The sequence below is a fragment of the Mesocricetus auratus genome, unplaced genomic scaffold (genome assembly GCF_017639785.1).
Source record: "Mesocricetus auratus isolate SY011 unplaced genomic scaffold, BCM_Maur_2.0 Super-Scaffold_100010, whole genome shotgun sequence".
Lineage (NCBI taxonomy): Eukaryota > Metazoa > Chordata > Mammalia > Rodentia > Cricetidae > Mesocricetus > Mesocricetus auratus.
This window is the reverse complement of record NW_024429194.1, coordinates 37562011-37580427: the sequence shown is the minus strand read 5'-3', so window position 1 is coordinate 37580427 and position 18417 is coordinate 37562011. Positions and strand designations below refer to the sequence as shown.

General features: G+C 36.2%; 2 protein-coding genes across 4 annotated transcripts in view; both read left to right on the top strand.

Annotated features, from left to right (window-relative positions):
• Window positions 1-11580, top strand: part of Spag16 (sperm associated antigen 16) — an 809062-nt gene extending 797482 nt beyond the window's left edge. For all 3 annotated transcript variants that reach the window (XM_040753382.1, XM_040753381.1, XM_040753385.1), the window contains one exon: window positions 11217-11580. In XM_040753382.1, coding sequence (XP_040609316.1) covers window positions 11217-11392 — 176 coding nt within the window. In that variant the 3' untranslated portion in view covers window positions 11393-11580. The remainder of the gene's footprint in view (window positions 1-11216) is intronic.
• Window positions 11581-12167: 587 nt separating this feature from the next.
• Window positions 12168-18417, top strand: part of Vwc2l (von Willebrand factor C domain containing 2 like) — a 167113-nt gene continuing 160863 nt past the window's right edge. Inside the window, exons 1-2 of the mRNA XM_005070530.3 lie at window positions 12168-12878; window positions 15088-15557. Coding sequence (XP_005070587.1) covers window positions 15168-15557 — 390 coding nt within the window. The 5' untranslated portion in view covers window positions 12168-12878; window positions 15088-15167. The remainder of the gene's footprint in view (window positions 12879-15087; window positions 15558-18417) is intronic.

Below are 18417 nucleotides of genomic sequence, written 5' to 3'. Positions count from 1 at the left end.
CAGCCACACTTAGACTTCCCATGTCAGCTAATATGATCAAGGAATCCCCCACAAGCTAACCTGATCTAGAAAATCCTCAGGCAGATGCTCTTCCCATGTGATTCTACACATGTCAAGTTGAAAACAAAACCTAGTCAGAGACGATAAAAATTTCCGGGTCACATAGATAACAGGAGGAAACTAGTGGCTTCATCTTTCTTTTACTAACTACTTCATGCCATTTTGAAGGTGAATATACATTAAATGGCAAAGTCATGGGTCTTTCCTGGGTAAGGAATTGTGGAGGATTTGGAATTCAAGGCTGACCTTTGATAAGGTTGAACTCCTGTCCTTAAATTTAACATCTTACAAATCAATAAATTATACTCTATTTAAACTAAATAATTTGCCCACTCCTAATTTATATAGAAGTGTTATGCTTGGTTTCCCACTTAGGAAACTCAGGTTGGCTGTATTTTGTCATGTATTCCCTCTTTTCAATCTATTATTAAGGTGGTTATATTTGTGTTCATGTAACCCCTTTGACCCTTTGCATTGTTACTGTTGATGGTAAAGGATAAAGTTCTAAAAATAAGGATGTGATTATTAACAATTCACCACTTCAACATTAAGAAACAGGAGTCTTCAGTGTCCTTTTTTCACAGGCAAATAATGAGGGATTCATTTGTGGCAAAGTTGGTTCTGATACAAGTTTGAACATTCTCAAAATATCAGAACTTTGACTTTTAGAGTCTTAAAATGTAGTTATTGTTATAGTCTAAATAATAAAAAAATTCAGACTATTAAAAATGATTTTATTGCTTCAAATAATAAAATTAATTAAACTTTTAATTAAAAGGTTGGTATCAATAGAAGCCTTTGGATCCTTTCCCTCTTCAGGAACAATGGGGAAGAATCTATCACAGTCTTCTCAGAGCTGTGCTTTGCCCCAGTTAATCTAACTCTCAGAAATGAACCAAATCTCAAGTTTCCTCCAACATCGGCAGACACCTTTCTCAAATGTTTGCAAACCTCCAGGTGTGTGGGGTCCCCACAAAAATAGTATCGCAATATTGATCAGCTGCATAGGGAATGACCATGTTAGGAAACGGGTCTACAAGGATTTCCTAATGAGAGCAGGTGGCTGTTAATAGTCTAAAATAGATTCAATAAGTAGTTAAACATTTTTAGGACTTTAGGTGCATCTCACAAGGGATTTCAGTAATGTTCAAAAGACAACTCATGGAAGAAAGCACTTGTTCAGGAATTTCTTCATAAGAGAGGGAAAATATTTTGAAAACAACACACTATAGAAAAGATTAATTATTTTTGAAATTTACCTGCTACATTTTATAAATTTTTGGAGCATTGATGAACTGTCCCTACGATAGATACGGATTTTTTTATGAAAGACAAAAATTAGTGTATCTATTTGCTTACTTACTTCTTGTGAAAACTTATAAAACCTACAGAAGGGGCTAATATTTAGCTATTTAATAAGTAGTTTTTCAAAAAAACAAAGTTAAGTGATAGTTTGTTTTATCTTCAACATCCCATCTGGTTGTATAATTTAAACATATTTGTTCTAAGTAAGGCAAACATCCCTTTTGGTCTGAAATCATACAGTAGGTCAATGCGACTTAGCCTGCCATAACTACTGTCAATTTTATAACATGAACCACCAAGAGAATTTTTAAAACCATTGTTTACATTTGCACACATGTTTACAACATCAAATGGTCTCAATTCAAGCAGTATTCCATACAAAAACAAAAGTTAGGCTTCTTTAGCAAGAATATGCACAGTATGAAAAAGCTGGGAAAGCTTATAAATTGTTACTATCAGTTAGCCAAGTTAATTCTTAATATTTTTATAGAAGTATTGTATTGATCGGCAACAGGATGAAAAATAAACTAAATTGCATTTCATATTTCCTTCAACGGTGTTTTTGAAGTTCTGAGTAATGACCCAGGTAGAGCCATTAATGCAAATCCTCAAAACTTAAGTAGTTTCTTGATACTTTTCATTTTGAGGCATCTTTTAAAGAAACAACAGATGGCTCTCCACATGCATTGAAAAAATCAATATAATTAATCAATAGCACTCTCCACAGGTAATAAATGCTGAGAAGCATTTCTGCCTATCTGTATTGATCGAGAGAATTGCTTCAAATTGGTTCTGATGTGTATAAAAATCATTTCCTTATTGATCAAACCTGTCTTCCCCTCTCTGATATGTTATTTCATATTGGGCACACAATTGTTTTAGTTTCCATTCTTGTACTTGTGATAAATAAATTTCCTGTGATCTGTATATGAGATTAATTTGAATGAAACAGAAAATGAGTATTTTTGTGTCTTTGAGGAAACATATTGCTCAAAGCTTAACCAAAGCATGAATAATCATGAGAAATTATTATAGTAATTCTAATGAGAAATGGAATGATGAATTTCATTCATATTTTCATTATTCATGATAAGTTTGAAAATCAGCTTCTATAACATTAAATTATCTGTTAGAAATCTTGTAACAGAATTCTGTTCCTAAAACTACATGCATCTAATCTAGAATGACACCTCCAGTGATGAAATGATAAAAATTCATAGTTTTACTCAAAGTTTTATTTGTGATGTTCCTATCAAACTGTATTTCTATAACATGTCCAAACTATTAAGAGGCTGTATAGTTTCTTGGCTAATAATGTGTGTATATGTATAGATGCCAAATAGTAAGAAACGTGTCTTCTAAATTAATTTTCTGAACAAAGATATTTGATGTTTCATTAGATACAGAATTTAATAAGCTGCATTAAAAGGGGTCCATGTAATAGTTCCCCGAACAGTATCTGATAACTGGTAGCTCACAGGAGGAACTTTTATTGATCAAATAAAGACTTCTCCAATGTAGCTTAGCCCCTAATGAGCACATTACTGACTATTGTGAGTTATTCTTCTAACAACAACAACAACAAAAATCAAAGTGCCCTGTCAATGTGATTTTGGTAATTTCATAACTAACATCACTTACTTTCCTTCTCTTGGTGTTCCATTACAAAATTACCTGGGTATACTGCCATGGGACAATTAGTATTCAAACACATTCTTAAAACATGTCTTGATTAAAATGTTTTCTTCATGTCAGTGGCCTTTGCTTTGCATCCATGGAATATAAATTGTCATATTAGCATCTGAGTTCCAGTTTACTTTGTCAATTTAGAAAATAAGTTTATTTTAGTACTGAAGAGATATTTCATGTAAAAACAAGCCAAGTTGAAATCACTAAAAAAAATCTGTTGTCTTGGTAACAATTTGCATATAGACATACCTTCACTGTTTTAAAAAAATAAAAGCTACTCACTACACTCATTATTTGAGGGTATGTTTGCTACAGTTAAACATACCAGAATGTGGATACATTCTTATTTGTCTTGCCTAGAGCAAAAACCAAAATGTTAATTCTTGTATAGCATATGAATATTGAATACATACCAAAGGTTGTGTAAATGACTTTTCTGATCACCAAAGGACTGTTGACTCTTAGAAATGTTGGATTGTCTTCAGGATTTCTAAGAATAAAGGCAACTCTCCTAAATCCAATGTTTAATCCCACCAAGGCAGTTGTACTATCAGATCCTTAGGAGTTCACAGATGCTATCAAAACATTTAAAAAGATTTCTTATACTTAACTCCAAATTTACTTTAATGAATTTCCTAGAGACACACATATGTCTAGCTGGAAATTGGGGCTTCAAGCACAAGGATGTTTACTCTTAGTCATGATGAAATTTAGTAAGGGAAGCTTAGTCATAGTGGGGAGATGACATTGAGCCAATCAATAAAAATTCATCCAGAGGTATTAAAGCATGACACAGAGGATAAGAGCAGAAAACATGAAGTCACAGGAATCCAAAATCTGGATTCTACTAGTCATATACTGTGTGGCCTTGGAGAATCTGATCTCTCTAAACCTGAATTTCTTTCTCCATAAATCAAGATATGTACCAGCATTGTCCAACAGAAAAAAAAACTTGTAAATATTATTGTGGTGAAATTAGAAATTGTTTAATATATTGTACATATTTCAATATAAGTCAGTCCATTTTATTAAATATCATTGATTTGAAGCAATATTATTTTAATATGTAATTAGCATAAAGTTATTCATGAAGTACATAGCATTATTTATTCATAAGAAATCTTTGAAATCAGGTGAGCATTTTGCAAACACAATGCACTCCAGTTATGTTAGCTAAATTACAAATGCTCAAAAGCTGCCATAGCTGTTATGATTCATAGCACAGGTATATTTCTACCCCATAGGGTTGTTGTGAGGACTTAGGACAGTGCTTAGAAAACAATGAGCCCTAAAACTTGTAGTTGTGACAACTTTAATTATCACCCACTGAGAGTATTGATCACCACACTCTTATTGTTAAGTTGGTGAAATGCACAGGTCCTGGCACTGGTCCCTGAGTAAATACAAAACTAAGAATATAGAACATATACATGACTGGGGGTCTCATTACCATGTAAAAAGTAGGAATAAAATGATGCACATATTCCCAGGAGGAGAGACTTCTAAGGATGTGTGTACCAAATGATTGAAGTAAATAATTTGAACTGGGATTTATGCATAGCCCAGCTTCTGTCAGGAATATATAGCCAGGGACCATGCAGACAGTTAAGGAAAATATTCCACAAGAGACATTAATAAAAGAAAGAGTTCAAAGGTGATAAGGCTATTCTTGAGTGTGCAAAGAGAGTTTAAATTAACTGTGGAGATATTAAAAAGCACACCAAGATGCTTGACGTTCTCTATCGTCAAAATAGAAATACTGACCTGTAAATGAAGAAATAACAGTGTGTGTGTGTGTGTGTGTGTGTGTGTGTGTGTGTGTGTGTGTGTGTGTGTGACTTTTAGCTGGAGTTTCCCTGCGTTTCATTCCTCATTTGTCCTGAAGAAAGGCTATTTTCATCATAGAATTGAGTGAAGAACATAGGATGTAAATGGTAGGACTTCATTCTTCCTGTTCCTTATTTTCTAGAGGCATAAGTGTTTTATGAGAAATATACCCAAATATATTTTTAATAATATAGCAAGCTCAACCCTCTGTCAGATGTGGGATTAGTGAATATTTTTTCCCATTCTGTGGGCTGCCTTTTTGTCTTCCTGACTGTGTCCTTTGCCTTACAGAAGCTTCTCAGTTTCAGTAGGTCCCATTTATTAATTGTTGATCTCACTGTCTGTGCTACTGGTGTTATGTTCAGGAAGCTGCCTCCTGTACCAATTCGTTCAAGGGTACCACCCACTTTCTCTTCTAAGAGGTTCAGTGTGGCTGGATTTATGTTGAGGTCTTTGATCCATTTGGACTTAAGTTTTGTGCATGGCGATAAACATGGATGGATCCGCATTCTTCTACATGCCAGTCTCCATTTATGCCAGCACCATTTGTTGAAGATGCTTTCTTTATTCCATTGTATATTTTTAGCTTCTTTGTCAAAGATCAGATGTTCGTACGTGTGTGGGTTAATACCCGGGTTTTCAATTCGATTCCATTGGTCTACCTGTCTATTTTTGTGCCAATACCAAGCTGTTTTCAGGACTATAGCTCTGTAATAGAGCTTGAGGTCAGGGATGGTGATGCCTCCGGACGTTGCCTTGTTGAACAGGGTTGTTTTGGCTATCCTGGGTCTTTTGTTTTTCCATACAAAATTGATTATTGTTCTTTCAAGATCTGTGAAGAATTGTGCTGGGATTTTAATGGGGATTGCATTGAATCTGTAGATTGCTTTTGGCAGGATTGCCATTTTTACTACATTGATCCTACCTATCCAAGAGCATGGGAGATCTTTCCATTTTCTGAGGGCTTCTTTAATTTCTTTCTTTAAAGATTCAAAGTTCTTACGATACAGGTCTTTCACTTGTTTGGTTAGCGTTACCCCAAGGTATTTTATGTTGTTTGTGGCAATTGTAAAGGGTGATGTTTCTCTGATTTCTCTTTCAGCCCTTTTATCATCTGTATATAGTAGGGCTACTGATTTTCTTGAGTTGATCTTGTAGCCTGCCACTTTGCTGAAGGTGTTAATCAGCTGTAAGAGTTCCCTGGTAGAGTTCTTTGGGTCATTGTTGTAAACTATCATATCGTCTGCAAACAGTGAAAGTTTGACCTCTTCCTTCCCAATTTGTATCCCCTTGATCCCCCTTTGTTGTCGTATGGCAATAGCTAGAACTTCAAGTACCATGTTGAAAAGGTATGGAGAAAGTGGACAGCCTTGTTTTGTTCCTGATTTTAGAGGAATTGCGTTGAGTTTCTGTCTATTTAGTTTGATGTTGGCTGTTGGTTTACTGTATATAGCTTTTATTATGTTTAAGTATGTCCCTGTTATCCCAGATCTCTCCAAGACCTTTATCATGAAGGGGTGTTTGGATTTTGTCAAAGGCTTTTTCAGCATCTAGTGAGATGATCATGTGATTTTTGTTTTTCAGCTTGTTTATATGGTGGATTACGTTGATGGATTTTCGTATGTTGAACCATCCCTGCATCCCTAGGATGAAACCTACTTGATCGTGGTGAATGATTGTTTTGATGTGTTCTTGGATCTGATTTGCCAGTATTTTATTGAGTATTTTTGCATAAATGTTCATGAGGGATATTGGTCTGAAATTCTCTTTCTTAGTTGTATCTTTGTGTGGCTTGGGGATCAAGGTTATTGAATCCTCATAGAAAGAGTTTGGCAAAGACCCTTCTGCTTCTAATGTGTGGAACACTTTGAGAAAAATTGGTATAAGCTGTTCTTTGAATTTCTGGTAGAATTCTGCACTGAGGCCATCTGGACCTGGACTTTTTTTGGTTGGGATACTTTTGATGACAGCTTCTATTTCCATAGAGGGTTGATCTCCAAAATTTTCAAAGAATTCAAGAAGCAAGTCTCCAAAACACCAAAGGACCCTATTAAAAAGTGGGCTGCAGAACTAAATAGAGAGTTTTCAATAGAGGAGTCTAAAATGGCTGAGAGGCACTTGAGAAAGTGCTCAACATCCTTAGCCATCCGGGAAATGCAAATCAAAACAACTCTGAGATACCATCTCACTCCTGTCAGAATGGCTAAAATAAAAAACACCAATGACAATTTATGCTGGAGAGGATGTGGTGAAAGGGGGACACTCCTCCATTGCTGGTGGGAGTGCCAACTGGTTCAGCTACTTTGGAAATCAGTATGGAGATTCCTCAGAAAAAATGGGAATAAACCTACCACAAGACCCAGCAACTCCACTCTTAGGCATATATCCAAAAGATGCCCATTCATACAACAAAGATGTCTGTGCCACTATGTTCATAGCAGCATTATTTGTAATAGCCAGAACTTGGAAGCAACCTAGATGTCCCTCACCCGAAGAGTGGATAGAGAAAATGTGGTACATCTACACAATGGAGTACTATTCAGCAGAAAAAAGTAATGGAATCATGAGATTCGCAGGCAAATGGATAACACTAGAAGAAACCATCCTGAGTGAGGTAACCCAGTCACAAAAAGAGAAACATGGCATGCACTCTCTCATATATGGATTTTAGACATAGATCTGGGGAGTGCCAGCCTACAATCCTATGGCCAGAGGGTCTGGGAAACAGAAACTTCATTTAGTGGCTGATCGAAGAAGAGGCAGACTCCCTTGGTTAAGTACTGAGCTGAACTCAAGAAAGCCAGTAACAGAGAGGGAGGACTGATGATCAAAGGGATTAAGACTGGGCTGGTTTAACCCCCAGAAACAGCTGACCAGACAAAGGTTAACTCTTAAATCCCAGGCATCAGCCTGGGAATCCAGCATGGGACTGATCAAGACCCCCTGAATCTGGGTGTCAGTGAGGAGGCCTAGGGAATCTATTGAGCCTTGGGCAGCAGATCAGTACCCATCCCAATTATACACACGGACTTTGGACTCCAATAGAACAATGTGAGGTGCACTCTCACCCTGAACTCTTGGGGAAGGGTCTAGGCCCTGACCTATATGAAATGACAGACTATGGACACCCCCATGGAGGGCCTCACCCTCCCTGGGGGAATGAGGGGATAACGGGGGGGGGTTTGGGGGGAGGGCACGGGAGGAGGGGAGGAAATGGGAGGGGGACCTGGAACTGACTTGTGAAGCAACCTCGTTTCTTATCTAAATTTATACTGGAAAATAAAATATATAAAAAAAGAAAACTAACGATAAAAAATAAAAAGGGTTTATAAAAAAATAATAATATAGCAAGCTATAACTCCAGAACAAAGAGGACCCTGAGAGATATGCATGGTACCCCAGAGATGTAGAATGGGACAGGATCTCTTGAGAGGATTGGGAACATGGGGAGAGGGAGCAGGGAGAAAGAGAGATGGAGAAGAGGAGTAGAGATGAGGACATGGAGAAGCAGGAAGGTTGAGTCAGGGGCAGACTAGAAGAAAGCGCGATGAGAGATATCGTAATAGAGGGAGTCATTATGGGTTTGAGGAGAGATCTCGCACTAGGGAGAAGAGGAGGGGAGAGGAGGACATGAAGGAGCAGGAAGATTGAGTTGGGGAAAGAACAGAAGAGAGCATGAAAAGAGATACCATAATAGAGGGAGCCATTATAGTTTTAAAGAGAAATATGGCACTAGGGAAATGTCCAGAGATCTACAATGATAACACCAACTAGCAATCTAAGCAATAGTAGAGAGGCTACCTTAAATGTCCTTCCCTGATAAAGAGATTGATGACTACCTTATATGCCATCCTAGACCTGATGGAAGCAGAAGACACCCATAGCCAAAACGGAACTGAACTCCTGGAATTCAGTTGCAAAGAAGGAGGAGTGACGAGCAAAAGGGTTAAGACCAGGCTGGTGAAACCCACCGAAACAGCTGACTTGAACAAGGGGGAGCTCATGGACCCCAGACTAATTGCTGAAAGATCAGCATGGAACTTATACAGACCCCCTAAATTTGGGTGCCGGTTAGTTGGCCTTGACAATCTATGGGGCCACAGGTAGTATATCAGTATTTATCCCTGGCATATGAATGAGCTTTAGGAGCCCATTCCACATGGAGGGATGCTCTCTCAGCCTAGATACATGGGGGAGGGCCGAGGGCCTGCCCTGGATGATATGACAGACTTTGGAGATCCCCCATGAAGGGCCTCACATATCAATTTTAACGGGAGTAATGTTACTGCAAGTTTCACATGAATTCTAGTGGAACTATTTCATATTATATTTCTTTATTATCATTCCTTTGTCCAGGTCATAATATAGATATTCTTAAAATTTGTTGACTTGTGTGAGGGATTTACATGTGTACCATAACACACAGATGGAGATCAGAGAATGACCAGAATTGTGTTATAGTGTTAAAACTTTATTTATAGGACACAATCATTGTATATTGATATACCAAAGGTACACATATATATATATATGCATATATATATGAAATGTTTAAAGATTTATTTACTTTTAATATATTGTGAAAGTAGAAAGGGAGCATAAGAAGTATTAGCATATAACTCTGCTAAATTATTGTGTAAAACTATTTTAATTTTTGTACAAACTTTCAAAAATTACTTAAATACCTCTTAATATTCCTAAATGTGATTTTTACAGATTTGACCACAACAAAATGGCTTTTCTTCTCTATGGGTCCAAATGCTTTTAAAAATCCAGTACTCTTTCATGGCTATTGTATAAAAACTGCAAGAAAAAAAATCTTTTGTTGAGTTCCAGGAAAGTCACAAACAGCGGTGGAATCTAGAGTGAGGCTGGAGTGGAGGTCCATGTGTAATGCCTCCGTCAGCAAAGACTTTAGGATAAGAGGGTTTATAATAGATATTCACATCTGCTGCTTTGGACAATCTAATCCATCCTAAGAGTGTTTGCTGTGTCAGGTTTTGTTCTAGATAAAGAAGCTCAGTGGTTATAAAGATTTGCAAATAGGCCATTATTTATCATGCTTCACTTCCTTTTAAAACTGCTCTCTGTTTCAGAGGCAGCAATGACTATTTGAGGGTGATAGGTGATCAGATATTTCACCATGATTCTCATGGAGGTAGCACTGTTGAATCCTTACTCTGAAATGGACAAACTCCCTTCCAGGATATATCACCTACTAAAATTCTGTCTAGAGGCATGACTGACACAGTGTCATCTGGATGTGGAAGCATGATGATTACAAGTCTGGGCTGCACTTTTGATGTATTTGTGTTTGAATGTTAGCTTCTTTCATACATGAGGATAACTTTTTTGTCTTCCCAAGCCTCTTTCTTCATCTGTTTGATGGAATTACTGCTATTTCTTCTATCCTTGGATCCTTGTAACAATTGCACAGAATGATTCCTATCCAGTACTCAGTGTGGTACCAGCATGTTGAAAGAGTTTAATAAGTTTTAAATACTATTGTTGGGATGATAATATGACTTCTAAGTATAATTAGATAACTCAATGGTTAATACTTATGTCTAAGCTCAGGTGAGCATATTCTTCCAACTTTACCTGCCTCCACATGCCCAGATAATTTCCTACTGGGATTTATCAATAAAACTATTAATTAAAATTAGATTATTTTAATCTTTGTTATAATGTTATAAAAATTTCAAAGATTTCCCACACTATATTTGGGTTACCTGATACATGTTAATTTGCAAGAACTTTGAAATTTAAGTTAAATTAAATATCATGTCATTCTGAGGTAAGAGATATTAGCTTTTTCATTTCAACTCCAAAAAGTATGAAACTATAAATATTCCTACTGTTATAGTTTTACACATAGCTTCATCAGAATTATAATAAAGTATTTAAAGCTGGTAAATACATTTTAAATTTTCTAGAATAAATATATAAAGATATATCTATGCAATGCATGTGTTCTATAACCTACTTAGGTAACTATTGCTTTAAAATATTTTAATATATTCATTTGAAGATTAAGTTGCCCTCTTCAGTTACTCTCAATCTCCTTTCAAAATGATCTGCCAATCACAAATATAAGAATGATGGGGCATGTAATGACCTCTGAATGTTAAGCAAATAGAGCTACATGCTTTTATTCTAATTGTATCTTAATTGTGGCTCAAATTCTTTTTATAGATAGGATTTAGTTCATATTTAACGAAAGTCTAACATAAAAATGAGTCTGTTGAATCACAGTCAAAACAAGATGAAATATTGTATCGTTTACATACTGAGACTGCTTGAGCTAAATCTCTCTCTGTCTCCTTGTTTTGCAGGTCGAGTTTTAGCACAGGCGAGCGCCAACGGGGTAATCCATTTGCTGGATCTTAAATCTGGGCAAATTCACAAACTGGTGGGCCACGAGTCTGAGGCGCACACTGTGGTGTTCTCCCACGACGGGAACAATCTGTACTCGGGAGGTTCTGATGGCACCGTTCGATTGTGGTTCTGATCAGCAAGAGCACACCCTGCTGCAGAGGGCTTTCCCTCAAGGCTTAAAAATGTTTCACATAGTCTGCTCCCAAGCCAGCAAGCACCTGGTTAAAACAACCAATAAACAACATATTTGTTTAAAACAAGCTTTGGGTGAATATTATATGGTTCAAACTGTTACAAATAAAAATTTTAACTTTTTACTCATTTATCTGTCTGGTTTCTCTCCCCCTTCCCCTCCCATTTTCTCTTTTTGTCTCTTTCGCATTTGGTTATGAATTTAGAGACAGGGCATCTTTGCTAGGAGGTTGGAAGAAACAGCTTTACAATGACGCCTAATGACAGAGTAGATGAATTACAAGACATTGATTTTTTTACCGTTAGAGAACAAACTGCAGGAAAACGCGGCTACTTTTTTTTTTTAATCAAACCCGAGCTGCAGAAGACCCAAAGTTGAATTATGCATAGCACAAGGAAAATCTTTCTATAACCAGAGGGTCAAATAGAGTCGGCAAGCATACGTTTTCACAGATTCTTTGACAATGAGTGTGCTTTATCTATTAGTAATAACGAAGGACTGCAGATGGCTTAAATCTAAATGCAAGTCCCTGGAACTTTCATCTCTGCAGCCCATCCAAGAATGCATTAGGCGAAATTACATCTTTCTAATTTTTATTGTGATTTAAATGCAAATAAGTGTCTCGCACGTAGAAATCCCCCCCCCTCCCCATTCTCGCATCCCCTGTATCAAGTGACTGCTTAGACAACACTCTAGCCTGGTCCGCGGAAGCAGCTGGGGCTTCAACCAAGCTGGGCACAGAAACCAGTTGTTGGCGCTGTCCGTGGTGCTGAGGAATTCCCGGCTGCCGGCAGGATGAGCTCCGAATCAGCAGTCTGCAAACTGCTCCCACGGATGCCAAACCCCAGCTAAAGTTGCACCTTTGTTTCACGTCCACAGTTAGAATCTTCTGGTGTCTGAGGAGAGATTCAGTCAACATATTGTGGACGATGCTGATGGTTCTGCTGGTGGAGTGGGCTTTAAGCTTCAGTATGCTGTTTCTGTTTGTGATCCTCAGAGCCTAGCCAAGTCACCTCTACTGCCGTAGCAAACACTGTGTAAGTGAACCCATGTGTGGAGGAGGCGTACGCAGCCAGGAAATTTCATAGAAGGATCTAAGAAAATGCTAAAAATAAGTTCAACATGATTCTGCTACCGGGGTCCGGATTTCCACAGGACCAGCATTGCTTCTTGCTTTGAATTCTGAAGACAGGTCCAAAGCATATTTCTTATGTGTGTCTGCTGTGTTTCTCTCTGGAAGGGTGGGAGACTGCTTCTTGGCTGTGTTTTGAAATGGGAGGTAAAGAGGATGGATTGCCTTTAATTCATGCCTGAAAATGCATCCTTTGGGTGACTAAAGAGGACTGGCTTTCCTAAGACATACCTGACCTTTAAGTTCAGATTGGTCTGTGACCCCCAGCACCACCATTAACCCCAGAGTGACTAGGTAAGTGAATCTTATGACATGAGTTGTATTTGCTTTCTCAAAGAAATAGATGCAGTCATTTTAAATCATATGTAGCAATACAGGGAGGGGGGAAAGTTTAGCTGGGAAGTGATCCTCAGTTTAGCAGTGTTGCATTCCTATTTAAAATCTTCAGATAATGGTGTCATTTGTTTTCTATACCCTCCCTCGTTTTAAACAGTATATTAAATGGTACTAAAGCATATTTATTACACCGAAGGTTCTTTAAAAATAGCCTAAGAACTTTGTTTCATTAAAAAGGTATGTGTTTCTCACAATAAAACCATGCTTAATGCTAATATGAAGCAGGCACCGCACCCCTGTTTTTATCTTTAAGTTCACCTTGCACATTAATGCCTACCTGTGGCTTACAAAACGATCATTTTCTGTCTGGGTCATTTTAAAGCAGAATCCTGTGTGTATTTCACATGGTTTTTCTTGCACGGATTGATAGACACTGCCGGATACTGCGAAGAGGCACAGTAGCTTCCTTGTCTTGCAAGATAAACTTTCTACATATGTTAGAGGTGCATAAATGTATACTTTCATTAGTAAAAGATTTATATATGCTTTTCCAGAAGCATCTACTATGTTTGTGGCCTCTGTAGTCATTTAGACGAAAAGAAATGCTTTGTCAAAGGGAGCTCCCAGCTTCTCAAGTAGAATTATAGGTTTGCATTTTCTTGTTCTGTCATGACTCATTATTTTTGACATATTTTAAGAGAAATCCATCTCCTTTATCATTACCCCAAAGGAATTCACCCAAAAGGAATTCTAATATCAGAGACTATTGAAGGAATACTAATATCAACCTTCTCTGAAAAGAGAATGTGAATACATTGCCTTCCATTTTACTATTACTAGAATTTGCATATCTAACTTAAAATGCAAATACGTTCTAAGAGTTTATGAAGTTTCCTAGCATCATCTTCATCATATTTAAAATTATCATAATTATGTGCTAGCATGAAAATAAGTAGTTTATCACTGTTTTTAATATAGTTTAGAAATAAACAACAAATGAAACTTATATATCTTAAAATGTCCTACAGACAATCTTAGTGATATTGGCATGAAGCCAACAACATTTGAATAGATAAATGAAATATATTAAATTAATTTTCCTCATCTATGACTCACAGAAATTATAGTTTAACCAGAAACCATAAGGTATATACTCTAAATAGCCAAAGGAGATCTCACTACCTACATTTAATACCAAATACTTAACACCCTGTAAGTCTATAACAGTTATTACCTAGGTAATAGTGTAGATAGTCTGTGAATATCAATGCTTCATTATTATCTTAAGAAACTTCCACAGGATTTTTTCTGGCATCTTTGCACAAATTATCTAAATTCAAATATCTTGGTCATTTCCAATAAAATGTGAATGGCAATTATGTCATATGGAAATAATCAACTTCAAATAACATCACATGACCATTAGATCTTGGCTGCCATAAAAATTTATAGCTATGTCTTTCCTGCCCACTAGGAGCTTATCTCCAGCATAAAAATAAAGATGTGGACAATAGTATAAATGACTTTGTTTTTTAAGAATTCCATTTCAATAAATTAAATTTTCTTGTAATACTTAATTTATATATGTATTCTCTTATTCACCATGATTTGTTATGCTATTTCTCATATTCTGTGTTTTCCAAAAATCCAGATTATGGATATGGGAAAGAAAGCCTTTACACTGTATCCATCTCATTTAAACTTGCATCCAACTGTTTTATTTTTGGGGGGTTCTCTTGCTTTTAGAATTTAATGCTTCACCTTAAACTCTTGTTTCTATCCAGAATATTGTAGCATCTGCATTCTATTACTGACTCACCCGGTTTAAAGAAAAATATGGATGCGGTTTGAAATAGCCTTTAACTATGAACTTAAAATCACTTTTTAAGCTTCAACAAAACTGCTTCTTACAATGTGACAGACCATTGAAACTCAAAAGAAAATTATAAGCTTAAGGTGCCTAAGTAAAATAACTTCAGAAATTGCCTTTATATATTACCAAAATCCACTATTCAAACTTTACAGTAGAGACAGTTGGATGAACATTGTTTAATTGAAGTGCCAGTGTCTTCCAAAATTGAACCCATATAAACAATTTAAGAGCATGGACTAAGTGCATCTTTACTCTTTATATATGTCAAATTATCTTTTAAATATTTATTTTCAGCCCACCCCTCTTGCATTCCCATGGAAGGAGCTGAGTGTATTTAATATTAGGAGAACATCCAGAAGCCTGTGAGGAGGGGGATGGCTCTTCATATTCATGAAGCTTGCATACTTCTATTGGTCATCCCTGGATTGGTCACCTCTGCTGCCATCAGTCACGAAGACTATCCTGCTGATGAAGGTGACCAGGCTTCCAGTAATGACAATCTGATCTTTGATGACTATCGAGGGAAAGGGTGTGTGGATGACAGCGGCTTTGTGTACAAGTTGGGAGAACGGTTTTTCCCGGGGCATTCCAACTGTCCATGTGTCTGTGCTCTAGATGGACCTGTTTGTGACCAGCCAGAATGCCCTAAAATTCATCCGAAATGTACAAAAGTGGAACACAATGGATGCTGTCCAGAATGTAAAGAAGTGAAAAACTTTTGTGAATATCATGGAAAAAATTACAAAATCTTGGAGGAATTTAAGGTATGACTTACCCTCCATATTTATTGAATTCTAATTTTTTACTGCATTAAAGTCAAAGCTAGAAAACACATCAAAATATGACTCTAGGTAGCATGAGTAGTACCGTGGTTGGCAGAGGATCAGTTAGTTCATCGCTTAGTAGCTCATAGTAATCACTTTGTTCAGACGTCTTCAGCTCACATTTAATATCTTTTCATTTTTAAGCCTTAAAAACACTTCATCTGTGCTTTTACACAATGTGTTTTTGGAGGGAGATTGTTTGGAAGATATGCCTGTTAAATTAATTTTCATATTCTGTGGTTTATTCGTCTGTATTTAGAGCCATTTACCAATGGCCTTGACATATTTGTTTGTCATGTAGAAATGTACATGATATAGAAAAGCACTCTAGAACTGTGATCTCTACTTTAAGAAAATGCATTGGGCCTACTTGTTATAGAGCAGGGCTCTGGATTAGCTCTCAGCCTGTGAGATGTTTTTCTTACAAGACTTCCTAGAGACCTGATTTATTTTATTATGGCCTTCAAAAAGGAAGTTAACTTCTCAGTGACATATTCATTTTCCTTTCACCTTTGTGTCTCACTTTAAATAACAAATAATGTGGAGTTTGTTTTTATTTATTCTTGAGTTCTCATTTCTCTGATGGCTAATTTTAATTAGAATGTCCTACAAGCCACATATGAGTTCTGGGGGCATGAATCAAGAATATCTTAGCTAGTTGTAGTGACAGTTTGTGTCTTTTCATGTTGAAAGCTCATTATTAAAGGTTCTAATTTTATCAATATCCTGTGACATGGTCCTTATGGTGTTTTGGGTAAAAGAAGTCATAGTTAGCCATAAGTATGTTTGTTTATTTTTGAAAAAAGAATGTTAAGTTTTTAGAACAATGTAAAATGGTGCCAGGAGTCAGCATATGGCAGAAAGATTTGAGCTGATCATCATTAGGGCTTTTGGTGTATGGCTGTATTCAGTTCATTCTGGGCCATAAGTTCTAACTCACTTTATTTTATAAAGGAAGGCCTGACTTTTTTCACTACATTCTTTTGACTACAAAAATGATTAATTATATCAACTTTGTTTGATGGAACTGTCACTGTTATTCTGGACTTTTTCGTGTATTATAAAATCATGTCATGAAATATTAAGAAGTAAAAGTTACCGAGTTTAGTCAAGCTACTCTAATAGCAAATAACAGTCAAGAGCATACTTTCAAACTAATGGCAATATAGTCTTTAAAACATTATATACATTATGTCATTAGCCCTTTTTATTTTCAGGTAGTTAAAATAAATATCGTATTAAACATAATCTGAAGAAAATATAATGAACAACATATTATGAACAAACTCAATGACAATCCCTTCTAATATGCACCTAAAATTAGAGTAAAATTTCAAGAAAGTATATCTAACCCCAAAACACAGGAGAAACAGTTTTGACAGATAAAATTTGGCAATTGGTACTTAATATATAAAAGAACAGATAGTCTGGTTTATGAATTTAGGCAGCTTATCCTTAAAATACTGTAGTTTTCCCTCTACTTACCAGATTTGTTTACCTAAACAAAAATATAACTTTGAGAAGTAGGGAGAATCTGCACTGGTTAGAAGCATTGGCTGCCCTTCCAGAGGACCTGAGTTTGATGCTCTGCACCACATCGCAGCTCACAACCATCTATACTTCCAATCTCAGGAAATCTGATACCTTCTTCTGGCCTGCCCAGGTACCAGACATGTGTGTGATATATAGACAAACATGGAGGTCAAACACACATACATAAAAACAAGCAAAAATTTTAAAAACTACCTGAGTTACCATCTCAAGCAACACAAAAACATATGAACAAAACCTTGATTATTTTTGTGTTCCTAGTTATACATCCACCATAGGATAATTCTTCATGTAACTTCCGTTAATAACAAAGCACTTACTTGTATATATCTGTGCCAAAGATTATTAAATGTATTTTTAAAAACAGATTCCATTTTTTCACAAATACATGAGCACAAAAATTCTGTAGATACTATCTAGGAAAAAATATTAGAATGAAGAACTAAGACCAAGAAAGTTTAAGTTACCCCTCACCCAAAAGTCATCCATTTACTTAACTTGCTTTGTAACACTGTTTTCTAGCAATTATATCTATTCAATTCTCAGAGCACTTTTATGTCAAGGTCAGAAACAGTTGAATTTGAAGCCCAAATTCCTCAGTGGAATGTAAGATCTGAGCTACAGTATTAAGACTATAAAATAGCCATTTTAATAATTAGTTCCCTTGAAAATATTTAATGAACTATTAGGCCTAGAACAACCAGAACATTTAGGAGTTAAATAAATTGATGTTCTCTAGTCTCTCTCATTCTCAAATTCAGGGATTTACTCTATTTTTGAAATCCTTCTAATTCTTCATCTGTATTTTTATAATTGAAATTTAACTTTAAAATCATTTCAAATGAAGGAATGTTGTTAATACTGTACTTGTCCATATGAACCGTATAACTAAGGAAACACTAGCCATAGCCTTCCATCTTCATTTGCTCCCAACTTAGCAGCCAAGAACAAACAACTAATGTTTAAAGATTTGTAGAACTTCTTATAATGCTGATGATATATCACCAAGGAGGTTGTAACATGAGATATTCTTTACAATAATATATTCATCCAGTGAGCGTTTGTTGTACCATTTGATATTCAAGATACTATAGAGTCACTCGTTCTGGAAATCAAGGTATGTAGAAGTTAATGTGCTCCCAAGAAAGGCATGATTGATGAACAGCTTAAATGAAAAGAAAAGCAGTCAAAATTGAGTTGATGAACCTAAGTCTGGTGGCACAGACTTGTAATCTCAGAATTTGCAAAT